This window comes from Sardina pilchardus, chromosome 2 (genome assembly GCF_963854185.1).
Source record: "Sardina pilchardus chromosome 2, fSarPil1.1, whole genome shotgun sequence".
Taxonomy (NCBI): domain Eukaryota; kingdom Metazoa; phylum Chordata; class Actinopteri; order Clupeiformes; family Clupeidae; genus Sardina; species Sardina pilchardus.
The window spans coordinates 36,799,544-36,814,148 of record NC_084995.1 but is presented as its reverse complement, the minus strand read 5'-3'; the positions used below and the strand labels follow the sequence as shown (position 1 = coordinate 36,814,148).

Here is a 14,605-nt window from a genome sequence, read left to right as displayed (position 1 = left end):
GTGTGTGTGTGTGTATGTGTGTGCGTGTGTGTGTGTACGTGTGTGTGTTTCTAAGTGCTTACTGTGTGCTGCTTTCTGTGCAGGGCGAGCGTGGCCTACTGGGAGAAGAGGGGGTCATGGTGAGACACAGAGAAGGGAACATTCTGAATCTGTCATGGCTCTTGTTTTACTGTTACACACTCAAGTTGTACTCAAGTACACCTGGAAATAGAAGCACACAATTCCATGTATAAATACACACACACACACACACACACACACACACACACACACACACACACGCACACACACACACACATAAAAGTAAACAATGATCTATTACAGGGACCTGTTGGACCACCTGGGCCAAAGGGCGAGTTTGGGATTCCTGGTCGACCGGTCAGTTCTTTCTGTTTTCCTTGTTTTTTAGAGCATATAAGCCACTGTTGTGTTGAAATATGTATTGACAGAAAAAAATCTTATTCATAGGGTCGTCCTGGAATGGTTGGATTAAAAGGAGACAAGGGGGATGCCGTTGCCCTCGTTGGTCTACCAGTATGTTTTAACCTTTAGAACTTTCAGCATTGTAAAAATAGTTTGCGAGTTATATTATGATCATTTATCGCATATTGTTTGTTTGTTTGTTTGTTTGTTTAGGGCCCCCCTGGTCCTCCAGGAACTCCTGGGCTGCCCGGGCGCATCCTGGGCCTGAATGGGGTGAGTGAGATCATTTCTCTCAAGTGCCACAGTGTTCATTCTGATTGTTGTAGACTGATTCTACGTGTCTAAAACCATATCCTCTAAATTTTAAAGACAGTCTTTCCAGTCCCTCGTAGACCACACTGCAAAAGACCAGTAAGTTGGCTCGCTCGGGTCCTCCCCTCGCCCCTGGGGGGCTGGACGGCTTGTGCTCGGTGGCGCATGTGGAGTCAGGGTCCCCCACTTTGCCTGTGCTACCCCCTCCCCCCCCCCACCCTGTTACCCCCACCTCACAGTGGCCTCCGCTGTGGCTACTCTGTGGTTGGGGGAGTGTCTGTCCACTCTACACCACACAGTATTTCCTCATCTGATTTCAGAGACTCTGATGAAGGATCTTTTACGTTTACTCTAAAAATGTGTCAGTGTCTGAGTTTTGGGTTTTTTTCTCGGACACTGACACATTTTCATTAATTTATTCAAAAGTGCAGAACATTTCTTTAGCCCTGAGAATCACTCTTTCTTGAGTAGAACTCTGGAATCAGACTGGTGTATCAGGCATGTGGTATGTTGGGATGTCCAGGACAGAAATTAAAGGCAGCTTTAATATCAACTCATATCCCATAACCCAGGACATGAACGAGCTCCCACTAGGCATGCTGCATGACAACTGTCTGTTGGTGTTTCTAGCAATGGGGTCATTTAACACATGTATGTATGTCTGTATGTACATGTCTGTATGTAACAGACTGTATATGGATGAAATGTCAGTCACTAACATAAAAAGATAATGGCAGTGTTTGAAGGACATTTGTATGCAGAGCAATGCAGCCGTTTGACATGGTTTCAGGTCTACTAGCTCCATTATTGCCCCTCTTGCCTCTCTGTTTGATCATTTATTTATTGCTCTGAAATTGTTTGTTTTGTCCAGGTTGGCGCCAGTGTGGAGGCAGTATTAGGTATGCTCGTTTTATAGATTTTACAAAACCTGTTTGTTGTAAACCTTTGAGATGACTGTGACTGCCAACCTGACAGTACTGTTCTACGTATTGCTCTCTGCCAGGGGCGAGGACCAAGGGAGACAAAGGGGAAATGGGCGTGGCAGGAACTCCAGGGACTCCAATACCAGGTATCAGAACCACGCAACATTCCATCTCCACTCAGGAGGCTAATTGCCCCCACACCAAAATATGCTCTTCTCTTGAGAACTGCCCCCTTAGCTCACACATGCGCCCCACACATTTGGCTTTCTACAGTCACCCTGGACACATAAGAATGATAATAATAACGTCCTAATGCTTTGCAAGAAAAAATATCCCCCACATATAGTGCCAGTGTTCAGTAAGTGTAATATGAGTAGAACATTATGGAAATGGATGTTTGAAGTTTCATATGACATATTCATACCTTCTTGTGTTTTAGATTACATGCTCATGAAAGGAATTGTGGTGAGTCCTTCCTCCTAGTTTTCATCTGTCTTGTTTTGTGCAGAGACACTGTATGCTCTGGTTCTTTAGTGGTAAGCTGTAAGCAGCACTGATACGTTTGAGTCTGACCGTACAGGGTGAGAAAGGTGACATCGGAAACACAGGTCAGAAAGGAGACCAAGGTGAGCCTGGTCCCCCAGGGCCTCCTGGACCACCGGGCAGATCTGGCCTTGTGGTAAGTCCATAGTCTCAAGTGTGTCACTGAATGGCCACTTATTGACCAGTCAAGCTTCTCAGACATATGCAAGTGTTTATTCCTAAGACTACTCCAACTCTTGTAGGGACCCAAAGGAGATACCATTGTTGGGCCCCCAGGTCACCCAGGTGCCCCTGGCCGGCCTGGTCAGCCTGGGTTTGGGAGGCCGGGGAGGCCAGGGCCCCCTGGTCCATCTGGGCCTCCTGGATCTTCTTCAGGCTATGGCTCAGGTAGGAATCCTTCGGTAGAATAAATCCTTAGGAGTATAACAACTGAACACAATCTCTAATGTTTCTGAGTATGAATATACGGTAGTTGTGTGTTCTGGTCTTCAATATCTGCTCCATTCTTTCTCAGCTGTCAGCATCCCTGGTCCACCTGGACCTCCTGGACTTCCAGGGAGCCCTGGCTACGGAGCAGCTGTGAGTCTCACATTGCACGTTCGACGTTGGAATACTTTCTCCATTGAAATGTTTAGTATGAGCGTGAATTTGTCTGTGCGCTTGTGACGTTTGTTGTTGTTGTTTGATGGCTGTTCTCAGGTGACGGTGTACAAGACTGGCCAGGTGCTGCTGAGGGAGACCCACCGAGCAGCCGAGGGCGCCATGGCTTATGTCTCGGACAAGGGCGAGCTCTACATCAGAGCCCAGGGGGGCTGGAGGAAGATCCAGGTGTGTGTCTATTCTCACATCCGTATAATCCGAGATAAACAGTCGTTTCTGTAAAAAAAAAATTCAAGCCACGTTTTCAGGCAAGTTTTAACAAGAGTTTTAATTTGTTTCACGTTTGTTTCTCAAGAGCAAGCTTTGTTGTTGCTTTGCGCATTTTCCTCTGCCTGCAGAGGAAATGCTCTTGAAGTGGGTACGGTAGAGTAATCGATGTTTATTGCTCTGAGAAGTGCTCTCACCGTATCGCGCGTCCTCTCTCTCTCTCTCCTCAGCTCGGCGAGCTCATCCCTATCCCCACAGACAGTCACACGGCCGCCGTGTCTCATGGCCTGAGCAGACCCGGCGACCGCAGCACACCCAGGCTACACAGCCAGGTACTCACTCAGAGCAGTTCTTCACTTTCGTTGGTGCTTTGACACTAACCAAAACGGATGCTTCTGGAGTGAACGTACATTGCTCTGAAAAAAATTGTTATACACACAGAGGAATTCAACTTAATGCGACATTTATTTTGTCTCTTTGATATACTGTACAAAGCAAATTGAGGACAAAATGAAGCCTGAGAGAGATTTGTAAGCCTGTTGCATATTACAACTCATGGATTGCATAAACCAGGAATGGTGTTACGTAGAAGAAATGAACTGGTTCACCCTTATATGAATTTAGTTTCTTGTCCTGCATTGTGTAATTTGTGTGTCTGTGATTTAGGAGCTGACAAGCTACCTGCCAAGTCCCAATGTTCTCCCACACACGGCATATTCTGTTCCTGGGGTAAGATTTACTCCACTGATATGTGGTTCCTTGTTAGCCTAAATTAAATTTAAAGATGTAGTGTCTTTCTTTCTGTCTGTCTTTCTGTCTCTGTCTGGTCATTAATATTTTATCGTGTTTTTTTTCCAACACAAATATCATCCAGTAAAACAGTTGTGTGATTGCAAATAAACAATGCCTCAGTCTTTGAGTCGAGCCTGTATCAAACTTTAATGTTGTGTTTAAATCTTTAATTGTACAATCGGATTATGGAGCAAAACCAGACAGAACTGGATGTTCATGTTCCTCAGCCTCTGAACTGAAGCTTTCAAGACACTCTTGAGAAAACTAAAACCCCCGAAAACACTTTTGCAGCTGCGACTGGTGGCTCTGAACACGCCGGCCATGGGAAACATGCGGGGCATCCGGGGGGCGGACTTCCAGTGCTACCAGCAGGCCCGCGCCCAGGGCCTGACCTCCACCTACCGGGCCTTCCTCTCCTCTCACCTGCAGGACCTGGCCACCATCGTCAGGAAGGCTGACCGCTCCAACATGCCCGTGGTCAACCTCAAGGTGGGGACGACCAGATGAGCTCAGAGTTTGTTTGTTTGTTGGTCTAGGGCTGTGCGTCATTGCATATTGCATAGTGGAAAACACATGTTTAATAAAGTATGCTGTTGCATAAACTTTCCATGCCTGAGTGCATAATGATTTGGCATTTTGTTATACAATATTATCACAATTTAATACAAAGAGGATTTCTCATATTGTGCTTCTAATCTGATTCAATTGCCCTTTTTTCCCCAGGGGGAGATCTTATTCAACAGCTGGCTGTCCATGTTCTCTGGAGACGGGGGCGTGTATAATCCACAGATCCCTATCTACTCCTTTGATGGGCGCGATGTCATGACAGATCAGTCTTGGTGAGTGAAAAGTTTCATAACGTTTTTTTTTTTTTGGGGGGGGGGGGGGTTCAGATGTCAAACTGCAGTGATGCCTGATGTCTCGGCATATACAGTATTTCAGAGTGAACTTATGCGCAGAAAGTTAAACTTGACCATAACATTCAATAGCTGGGATAGCATTCAAGTTATTAGCATTTTTAAGCACCTTCATGAAAATGTAACTAAATTCCTGTGTGTATCTCCATGCACCATAATGTGTCAATCAAACATGGCCACTGTCTTGACCCAGGGGGAAGTTATGAGCAGCATGCAAAGTTGTCACGTAATAAAATGGCAAAAATCCACCAAACTTAGTCACATTATATACTGTGCGAATCAGCAATTTATTCCCCATCGTCTCACTTACTGTAGCTTACAAGATAAAGCACATTTCAAGTGTTTCCACGTATGACATACTATAGGAATTGTGAAAAGTCTTATTAAATTATTATTAAAGGTCGAAACCCAGCTAGTCGTTATTCATGTCGAGGTATATTTGAAAGTACAGTATATTATGTACAGTACCTCCCTGTGCTCATTTTCCCATCTGTGTGTGTGTGTGTGTGTGTGTGTGTGTGTGTGTGTGTGTGTGTGTGTGTGTGTGTGTGTGTGTGTGTGTGTGTGCCTTGTATCCTCTCCCCTGCACCACCATCACCTCCCCTCCAGGCCTCATAAGCTGGTGTGGCACGGCTCCAGTACGGTGGGCATCCGCATGACCACCAACTACTGTGAGGCGTGGCGGGCGGGCGACGTGGCCGTGACGGGCCAGGCCTCGCTGCTCCAGACCGGCCGGCTGCTGGGCCAACACACCCGCAGCTGCTCCAACCACTTCATCGTGCTCTGCATCGAAAACAGCTACATTCGCGACCCCCGGCGGAACTAAGGACCCTTACTACACCCCCCCCCCCACACACACACACACACACACTCCTAACCCCCTCACCTAAGTGCGTTTATGTCTCCTCCTGGTTTCTTGTGTCCCTCCCTCCCTCTCTGAATCACTCCCTCTCAGACAGTGTAGCTTCTGAGCTACAGTACACTGCAGAGGAGAACATCATCATTTAGCTTGTCCCGCCCTCCTCCCCAGCCGGCCTTAAATAACATGTCCTCAGAGGAAGATTCCAGAAGAAAAATGGCACTGCTTCCCCCCCCCACCCGGTGATTTTCTTTTTTTTTTTTTTGCCCTGAGGAGAAAAGAGGTGTAAATATGTGTAAATTGCTTCCTGATACCACACCATCCATCCATAACACACAGTGGCCTGCTGACTGATGGAATGCCAAAGAAGTGATACCTCAGCCAGAAATCAATCCACGCCGCCCCTGCCAGATTCTGCCCACTCGCTCACTCACTGTAGTAGGGATGCACTGAGGCTCTCACTACAGAGACCAGCTCTCGGGGGAGCAGCCCCAGCTAACGTCTTCTCCTTTATTCGCCTGAGAGCGTAGTCTAGTGCAGCTTGAACTGCCTATTCAACTTTACTCCCTGTGTTGATCCTACTGCCCCACTGAAAACAATTCACTGTCACAATAACTTGGTGCAAACGCATGTCAGTATCTTAGAGTAATCAAATGCTTGAAATGTTGTTTTGTTTGTTTGTTTGTTTTTTTTGTTTTGTTTTGTTTTTTCCAACGAGGGAACCATGTGTTGCCTAATCAGGTTTGAAGTCATTTAGTTGCACTGTTTTGTTTTTTATTTTGTCTTTACTCCACACTTGCGATGGCTTTGTGTCCTGGACTATGTTTTCTCAAAAGTCTCTGTTGCAAGCAACACAGCATCATAGTATTTAAATTCAATTCCTTTTGTCCTTATTGTTGTTATTTATATTGTAACAGCACATCGTCATAAAATCTAGACACACTGAGTTGAGATATCCGCTCTCTTAAACAAACTGACATGGTTCGTCCCATATCGTTAGTGTGGTGCAAACAGTTTTTGGTAGAATATGTGGTGCTCTTTGATATAAATGTCTTTAGAACATGTCCAGAGAACACATTTGAAGAACTTTGATTTGAGGAGTGAATCTGTAGCTTTTAGTAAAGAACTGATCGACTTTGACACAAATGCAGTAAATATGAACAACATGGTAGTATGCGCATTTGACAGGTGCTCACTGAATAAATGTTTTCTTTTGTAAAAACCTGTGTCAGCTGTTGTTTCTGTTTGCATGTGTTACAGTAGATATTTAAATGAGCTTAAAGATCACACATATTGTGGGCTCTAATGTGAAACCACGGTCAGGCTTCGGTGTTGTAAAACAAGCCATTTAATGAGAACCAGCAGTGATGCCAATATCTGCCCATAGTTTGTCAAAACACTTCATAATTGAATAGAGGCAGTAGTAGTAGTAGGATTTTTCAGCCTCTAAAAGTCCATGTTGGAGGTTGATTTTAAATGACAGTTGGTTTTCTCGTGGAAAATGGCAAGGTGCTTCATTCACAGACAATTTACTCATTTTAGACCCCACACCAGAACACTACTCTGACCCTAAGGATCATGGTATTAAATTACCTAAATGATTTTGCATAGTAATTGAATTAGCTTTTGTTCATGAACAAACAGCCTTATTGGAGGTGTAGCAGTACTGATATGTGGATGTGAAACATGTTCACAAATATACACATCTCTTTATTGTATAGTGTTAAAGGAGATCAAGAAATTAAGATTTTGCGCCTTCAAATATTCTGCCACACAAATCAAGTCATGCAATCATCATAATATAGGTTTTTCTTTTCTTTTCTTATTTTATCCTGGTAGTTAATGTTGTCTGGCTAACACCAGACTGATACAGGTATGTCTCAGCTCACCCAGGCTTGTTTAAATGAATTATACACATATACCTAACCTTCGCCTTTGTATATGCTGCCTGTTTAATAGATTCATTCAGAATGTTTGTGGAGCAACTCATTTCTGCCTCTTCTAAACACATTTGTGTGAGTCTGTTTGGCTTAGTTGAAGCCTATTCACGCACCCACACACTCTTCTGAACAAAGCAGCCAACAGCAGAGTAATCTGATCAAATCTCTACTAAAAACTACTTACGCAACTAAGAGCAATCGTTCTACTACATCACTGAACCCCAGATTCTTTGATGAAAAGAAGGAAAACACATACCGATATCATCACAACTGAGCATGCAATCAGAATGCTGGCTGGGGCAGTGAGGGGCACATTACCCTTTCAGGTATCTGTAGATTTTATGGCCTTCAGCACAGAAATTCAGAATTCAACATTATTCAGAGTTGAAAAGCTTGAAGAATCTCTGAAAAGAGAAAACAATATATCAGACTATGAGGAGCTGAAAGACATTCCATATTATTAGTCAATATCACAGAAGGGAGAACCTTCTAAAGGCTGAGACCAAGGGAATGTAACCTATCTACTCTCAGACATTATACAGAACTTCTCCCTCAAACAATTGTCATTCCTCTGAGGTTGTTTAAAACTCAGCATCTAACATTTCACTGGGTTTACTTGAGACTTGTTTTTATTTATTTGTTCAAGTTTTTTCTTTGCTTTTTCTTTTCTTTGTCATATATGAACGGACATGGTTTAAAAAACACAAAAAGGACAGGACCCATTTGCAATTGCCGATCACAGACATATACAGTGGGGAGAACATGTATTTGATACCATGCTAAAGTTGCCTAAAAAGAGGAATATAAAATCATCATTTGACAATTGATCTTAATGCCTTAATTTAAAAAAAAAAGAGTAAAAATCAAACCGCTGAGGACATACAATTTCGTTGTGATTGAATAATGTATCGTAAATGAATAAATGTTCTTTAAATGCTAGGGGGAAGGAAATATTTGACCGTCTATGTAACCCTATGGGAATTTAACACATAAGGTTAACATAGGGGCAGGCAGATTTTTGTTTTTAAAGGCCAGCTATTTCATGGATCCAGGATATTATGCATCCTGATCAAGTTCCCTTGGCCGTTGGAATTAAAATAGCCCCACATCATCACTAGCCTATCCTTCACCATAGAGATTGGCATGGTGCTTTTTCCAGTGGGCCTATTATAATAGCCTGCTTGATTTGCATTGAGCTCAGTGAGCATCAAACAGGCTAATAGGTCTACTGGAAAAAGCACCATGCCATGATGCCAATTTTATATTCCTCTTTTTAGGCAACTTTAGCATGGTATCAAATACATGTTCTCCCCACTCAATATGCTATCTATTAATTGAAATGCTTCGTATGGATAGGCTTATTTCAATGAGCTCCTATGTTCTTATTTAAATTTCACAAGGTTGCTTTGACAACAATACAACACAAATGGGGAAAGGGGGGTCATTGGGCATTTGCATTAAATACTTCCCTTCATTCTGTGCTAACCAGCAGCACAACCAGCTGACCATGTGATGAGGGTAAATAACTACATGGTCAATACTTAAAATCCAAAATACAGTACATCATCATTTTTCTCTGCATGCAGGTGCAATTGTTCAGTTGCTGGTAAAGATTGCATCTCCACTGCTGAGCAGGCAACGATGCAGTTTGGTTGAAATAAACTCTGATCTAAATGCAATCACAAAATGAGTCAGAGGATCCTATCATTTCCTTTGTTCTTGGCATTGCAAAGATGAGACTTGACCACATGGTGAACAGAATAGGATCATTAGGCTACTATTTTTTGTGTAGCTGTTGTCCCTCCATTTTTCAAAACATTAACCCCAAGAAATTGAACTCTGATGTCCTCAAGAATCAGCTCAAGAATCCACCGGTTCGGCTAGTTTCCGTTTCTGTCTGAGATGGCAAATTTAATCTCCCTGACCGTGCAGTGGGCTATCCATCATTTCATTGTGCTGCTTAATCATATATAGAGTAGCACAAAACATGCAAGTTCAGACAGGGCACAAAGTCAAGATACGTTGTCACAGTCAATGGAAATTTAGCTGGTGGCTCTGCTGACTGCAACTAAAGAAAAGTGTCAAAGGATACCCCCCACGCGAACAGGCACGAAGGGTGCAGGGAACTGATCAGATTACAAAAAACAAATAACTATATAATCAGACCAGATTAATTTATTTGATTTAAAAAAAATCTGATTTTTTTAATCGTCATCAGATTGTTCCATTATCGAAGATTATTTGATTGCATTTCAATCATGTCTTTCATGACAGCATCATGAAGTAAATGTACAGTTTTCATAGTCAGAAAATCAAGAAAGACCCAATTTGGAGTGAATGGACATGGACTTCAGAAGGCACAATGCTAGAACATTAAATATCTTGCACCCCCAACACACACTCGCAAACATACAGTCAAGCACCTTTTCTGTGCACTTTTCCCTCTATCAACTTGTCTGATGCAGACAAAAAGGGTCATGCTCATATCTGTGAAAATAACATTAGAGGGTATTCTGGGTGTGCATTGGCATAGGCATGCTATTCTCTGTATGTACTTTTAACTCAGTGTAACATAAAATGAGATTGATACCATTATTTTAAGGTAAACAAACTTGCATTGTAGTGCTAATTGAGTTAAAAATAAAACAAAGTCAACATTATTTTGGTGTATTTGTGTTTAAGTAATCCAAAAGTAGGCTAATCCAAAAGTGTTCAGATTCCATTACATCCAATGGACTAATTACAAAAATTGCTGTGTACTGCACTCTGTAATGAATTTCAAAGTAATCTGACCCAGCACTGCAGGCATGCCAGAGGGAAAGCCTTTATGTTGTTCAACTTTATTGTGAGTGGCCATGAAGATGCTAATGCTACTGGGACATGCTGTTCAGATGAAGTAGAACTTTCTGTACATGGCTTCTCTGTTCTGCTCCCATGGCGAGGATCTTCTTTGCTGCTCTCTCTGTCTTAAGGCCTGGATGTACTTCTGTGCATACGGCCGTGTCATATAGTCAGCATCAAAGTTTTCTTCTTTTGATGTTGCAAATAAGCAGCACACGCTATGCCATCAAAAAACAGTCTCTGCGTTTAGAGCAATTAAGTCTAATAGTTTTCTCTTCTCTTCCATGACCAGTTTACTTCTCTGTTTGCATATTGAAATGGCAACCTTGTTAAAATACCATGGTGTGTATATTCATTGGCTAGAGTTTGCTGAAGCATGAAATACAAACCTCTTGTTTTAGTCCATGGGCCAAAGACCCCAAATATAGCTGTAGGTTCTTAGGTTTCGATTGAAGCTTTAGCTTGACGCTCAGCAAACTCCCTCGTCTCAAAAGCACTTGAAAAGATTCCACGAGTCCACTTCTTATGTTTAACTGTTTACTTAAAACTCTTCAAGCAACATTACAAAAAATAATAAAGTTATCCACAAAATACATATATATCTCGAGGGTGAGAGCTACAGAGCGAGGTCAAAAAACTATTTCGCTCCAATCTCCTTTCGGTTTCTAAGTTCCCCACTCCCCACATATCAAAATAAAAGCACCCCAATAGGTCAATATCAGAATCACATTAAACGTCCTGTCTTAGTCTTACAAAGCAACACAAATGCATTTTAACACTTTTTAACTCATGAAATTAAATCATATTCATCATATTAATGAACTTGTACAATTTTAAATGCAAAATGTTTTTAACCTAAATAAACTGCATTTAGGCTCCTACATTTCCGGCCCCTAATTGTTACCAATGCCATTGAGACAATTACTCAAAACTCAAACAGAAGGAGCCTAATGATACACTCACATATACAACTCACATATCATCTTTCTTTTAGTTAAACTGAACAACTTTAACTTTAACAGTCCATAACTCTTCTACCCCAGACAGGGCAATTTCACCAAACAGTCCATTAATCCGCCTCAGACTCTTGCAGCAGGCACAGCTTTGTTACTGGGCGCAAAAGTTCATTGGTCCGGGTCTTGACTTTCACCTGCCGAACGAAGCCTCTTCTGTCAGGAAAAGTCTCTGTAATCTTTCCAAGCGGCCAGGAGTTCCTGGGTGATGTGTCGTCCACAATCAGCACCACGTCGCCAACACAGAAGTTTCTTTGCGGTGTTGTCCATCGCTGTCGTTCTTGGAGCTGTGTGAGGTACTCCCTGCACCAGCGCTTCCAGAATATGTCTGTGAGATACTGGACCTGTCTCCATCTTCGATTTGCGTACTGATCATCTTTGTTGAACACTCCTGGAGGCAGCTCAGGTTTGACTTTCAATAACAAAAGGTGATTAGGGGTTAAAGCCTCTAAATCATTCATGTCAGAAGATGCCTTGGTTATGGGCCTACTGTTTATGATGGCCTCAGCTTCACACAAAAGGGTGTGGAGAGACTCTTCATCCATCATTTGTTCCTTTACTGTGACATTCAGGATCTTTCTCACAGAACGGATGAGCCGCTCCCACGTTCCTCCGTGGTGAGAACCTGTTGGAGGGTTGAAGTGCCATTGCACACCTTTCTGTTGCAAGTGTTTTTCAATCATGCTGATATTCCACTCACTTATCATTTTCTTCATCTCGCTGTCAGCTGCTTTGAAATTTGTCCCATTATCTGAATACATCTCTCTGACCTGTCCTCTTCTGGCTAGGAATCTTCTAATTGCATTCAAGCATGCATCGGTGTCAAGCGAGGATGCGACTTCCAAATGCACTGCTCGAATAGCAAGGCAAGTAAAGATGACACCGTACCTTTTTACATGTCCTCTTCCCTTTTTCACCAGGAATGGGCCGAAGTAGTCGACGCCAACTCTTGTAAATGGTGGATCGTCAGGCAGAACCCTGCATTTTGGTAGATCTGCCATTAGTTGTTTTCCAGCTGTCCCATGTAGCTTCTTACAAGCGATGCACTTAGACAAGATTCTTCTAATAGCTCCATTTGCTCCAGGGATCCAGAATCTCTGTCGCAATTGAGCCAGCATGTGGTTTCTTCCTGCATGTGCTGTAACATCATGAATGTGTCTAAGAACAAGCCTTGTAATGTGTGAGTCTCTCGGCAAGATGGCTTGCTGCTTGGAATCTTCAGGCATTGCCGCGCGGCTCAACCTGCCGCCAACTCTCATTAGTCCGTCTTGTAGTATTGGATTCAGCTTGTGAAGCAAACTACTTTTCTTCACTCTTTGATGTTCCATTAACATTTCCAGATCTTCTTGGAATCTTTGCTTTTGTGCGTACTTCACAATTTCTGTTTCTGCTTCGGTCAAATCCTCACAGGTAAGTCGTGTTCCTTTATAATCTTTCTTGAATTGATTCTTTCTTTCTTTGCATGATAAGCTTGGTTCAGTCTTTTTCTTTGCAATCATTTCTTTCAACAGATCTTTCAATTTCAAGAACCAGGCTACCGCACGCTTTATTTTTGTCCAGGATGAGTAATACATCATCAGCTGGTCCAACGGATCTTTGAGCTCTTGCGTCTGTATGACATGCGACTGAACAACTCTTTTGACCTCTGGGTCATCCATCTTTATCATTCCAGGATCTGGATTCTTTGGCCACTGGTCTTCAGCACAAAGCAAGAAACTTGGTCCTGAAAGCCAGCTTTCATTCTTCAAAAATGCTTCAACAGACTGACCTCGGGAGACATGATCTGCTGGATTCAAACTGGTATTGATATACCTCCACTGTGAGACTTGAGAGTGCTCCAGAATGGCTGACACTCTATTAGCAACGAAAGTCTTGAATCTGGTACTTTCACTACTCAAGTACTTCAGCACAACTGTGCTATCTGTCCAATATATTGAGTCACGAAGTTCCAATTCAAGCTCTTTCTTCAACAGCTTGTCCATCTTGACTGCAACTGAGGCTGCAGTTAATTCCATTCTCGGTATGGTTGGAGATTTCAAGGGTGCTACCCGTGCCTTCGCCATCATGAGTGTGGATTGAGTCTCACCAGCTGAAGAGCGCAACACTAGGTAGCTTGTTGTTCCATAAGCGTCTTCACTCGCATCAGCAAAGTGGTGTAGCTGAGCGAAGACTGGCGCACCAAACTCCTCTGTCTTGATACATCTGTCAACGCCGAACACCTCTAGCTGTTGCAAGTCTGAAGTCCACTTTGTCCATTCTTTAATGACAACATCTGGTAAGCTTTCATCCCAGCTGTACTTCTGTCGGCATAAATCTTGCAGAATTCTTTTGGCAGGCAGGACCACTGGAGCTATGAACCCCAGAGGATCAAAAATGGAGCTGACAAAGGAAAGCAGGCCTCTCCTGGTGTGTGGGCGATCTTTAAGATTGATCTTGAACTTAAACTGATCCGTCTCAGCACACCACTGGATTCCTAATGCTCGCTCCATTGGTAGACTGTCCATATTCAAATCAAGGTCTTGAAATCCTTGAGCTCGCTCATCTTCAGGAATTGAGTTGAGCAACTTCCTGCTATTGCTCGACCATTTGGTTAGCCGAAATCCACCTCTTGCCAACATGCTTCTTAAGTTGGTGCACAGATTGACTGCTGTGTCTTCATCAGATGTTGACTTAAGGCAGTCGTCCACGTAAAAATTGTTCTTAACCGTTGTAGCGGCTTCTTGGCCAAATTCATCTTCAAAATCAGCTGCACATTTCTGCAGAGCATAGGTTGCAACACTTGGTGACGATGTTGCACCAAAGATGTGCACCAGCATCTTGAATTCGGCAAGTTCTTTCTCATAATTCCCTTCTGGCCACCAGAGAAATCTTAGTAGATTTGTGTCTTCCTCTTTGACTCTAACTTGGTAAAACATGGCTTCCACATCAGCCATAATGGCTATGGTTTCTTGTCTGAATCTCGTCAGGACCCCAACTAGCGAACTAGTTAGGTCTGGTCCTTGTAAGAGCTGTTGATTCAGTGATGTCCCTCCAAAGCTCGCTGCACAGTCAAAGACAACGCGCAACTTTCGCTTGACTGGATGTCTGACTCCATGGTGTGGCAGATACCATGTTCTTCCCTCAGTTAGATAACATTCAGCACTGTCTATTTTCACTGCATAGCCTTTCTTAACAA

The 14,605-nt window shown here is 43.0% G+C and overlaps 1 protein-coding gene across 1 annotated transcript in view; it reads left to right on the top strand.

Annotated features, from left to right (window-relative positions):
• col15a1b (collagen, type XV, alpha 1b) overlaps positions 1-6,835 on the top strand; it is a 38,538-nt gene extending 31,703 nt beyond the window's left edge. Inside the window, exons 27-43 of the mRNA XM_062529523.1 lie at positions 84-119; positions 325-378; positions 469-534; positions 637-696; positions 793-834; positions 1,607-1,634; positions 1,739-1,804; positions 2,098-2,123; positions 2,239-2,337; positions 2,444-2,588; positions 2,716-2,780; positions 2,901-3,029; positions 3,299-3,400; positions 3,735-3,797; positions 4,152-4,349; positions 4,584-4,699; positions 5,387-6,835. Of these exons, the coding sequence (XP_062385507.1) occupies positions 84-119; positions 325-378; positions 469-534; positions 637-696; positions 793-834; positions 1,607-1,634; positions 1,739-1,804; positions 2,098-2,123; positions 2,239-2,337; positions 2,444-2,588; positions 2,716-2,780; positions 2,901-3,029; positions 3,299-3,400; positions 3,735-3,797; positions 4,152-4,349; positions 4,584-4,699; positions 5,387-5,603 (1,512 nt within the window). The 3' untranslated portion in view covers positions 5,604-6,835. The remainder of the gene's footprint in view (positions 1-83; positions 120-324; positions 379-468; positions 535-636; positions 697-792; positions 835-1,606; positions 1,635-1,738; positions 1,805-2,097; positions 2,124-2,238; positions 2,338-2,443; positions 2,589-2,715; positions 2,781-2,900; positions 3,030-3,298; positions 3,401-3,734; positions 3,798-4,151; positions 4,350-4,583; positions 4,700-5,386) is intronic.
• Positions 6,836-14,605: the final 7,770 nt, after the last annotated feature.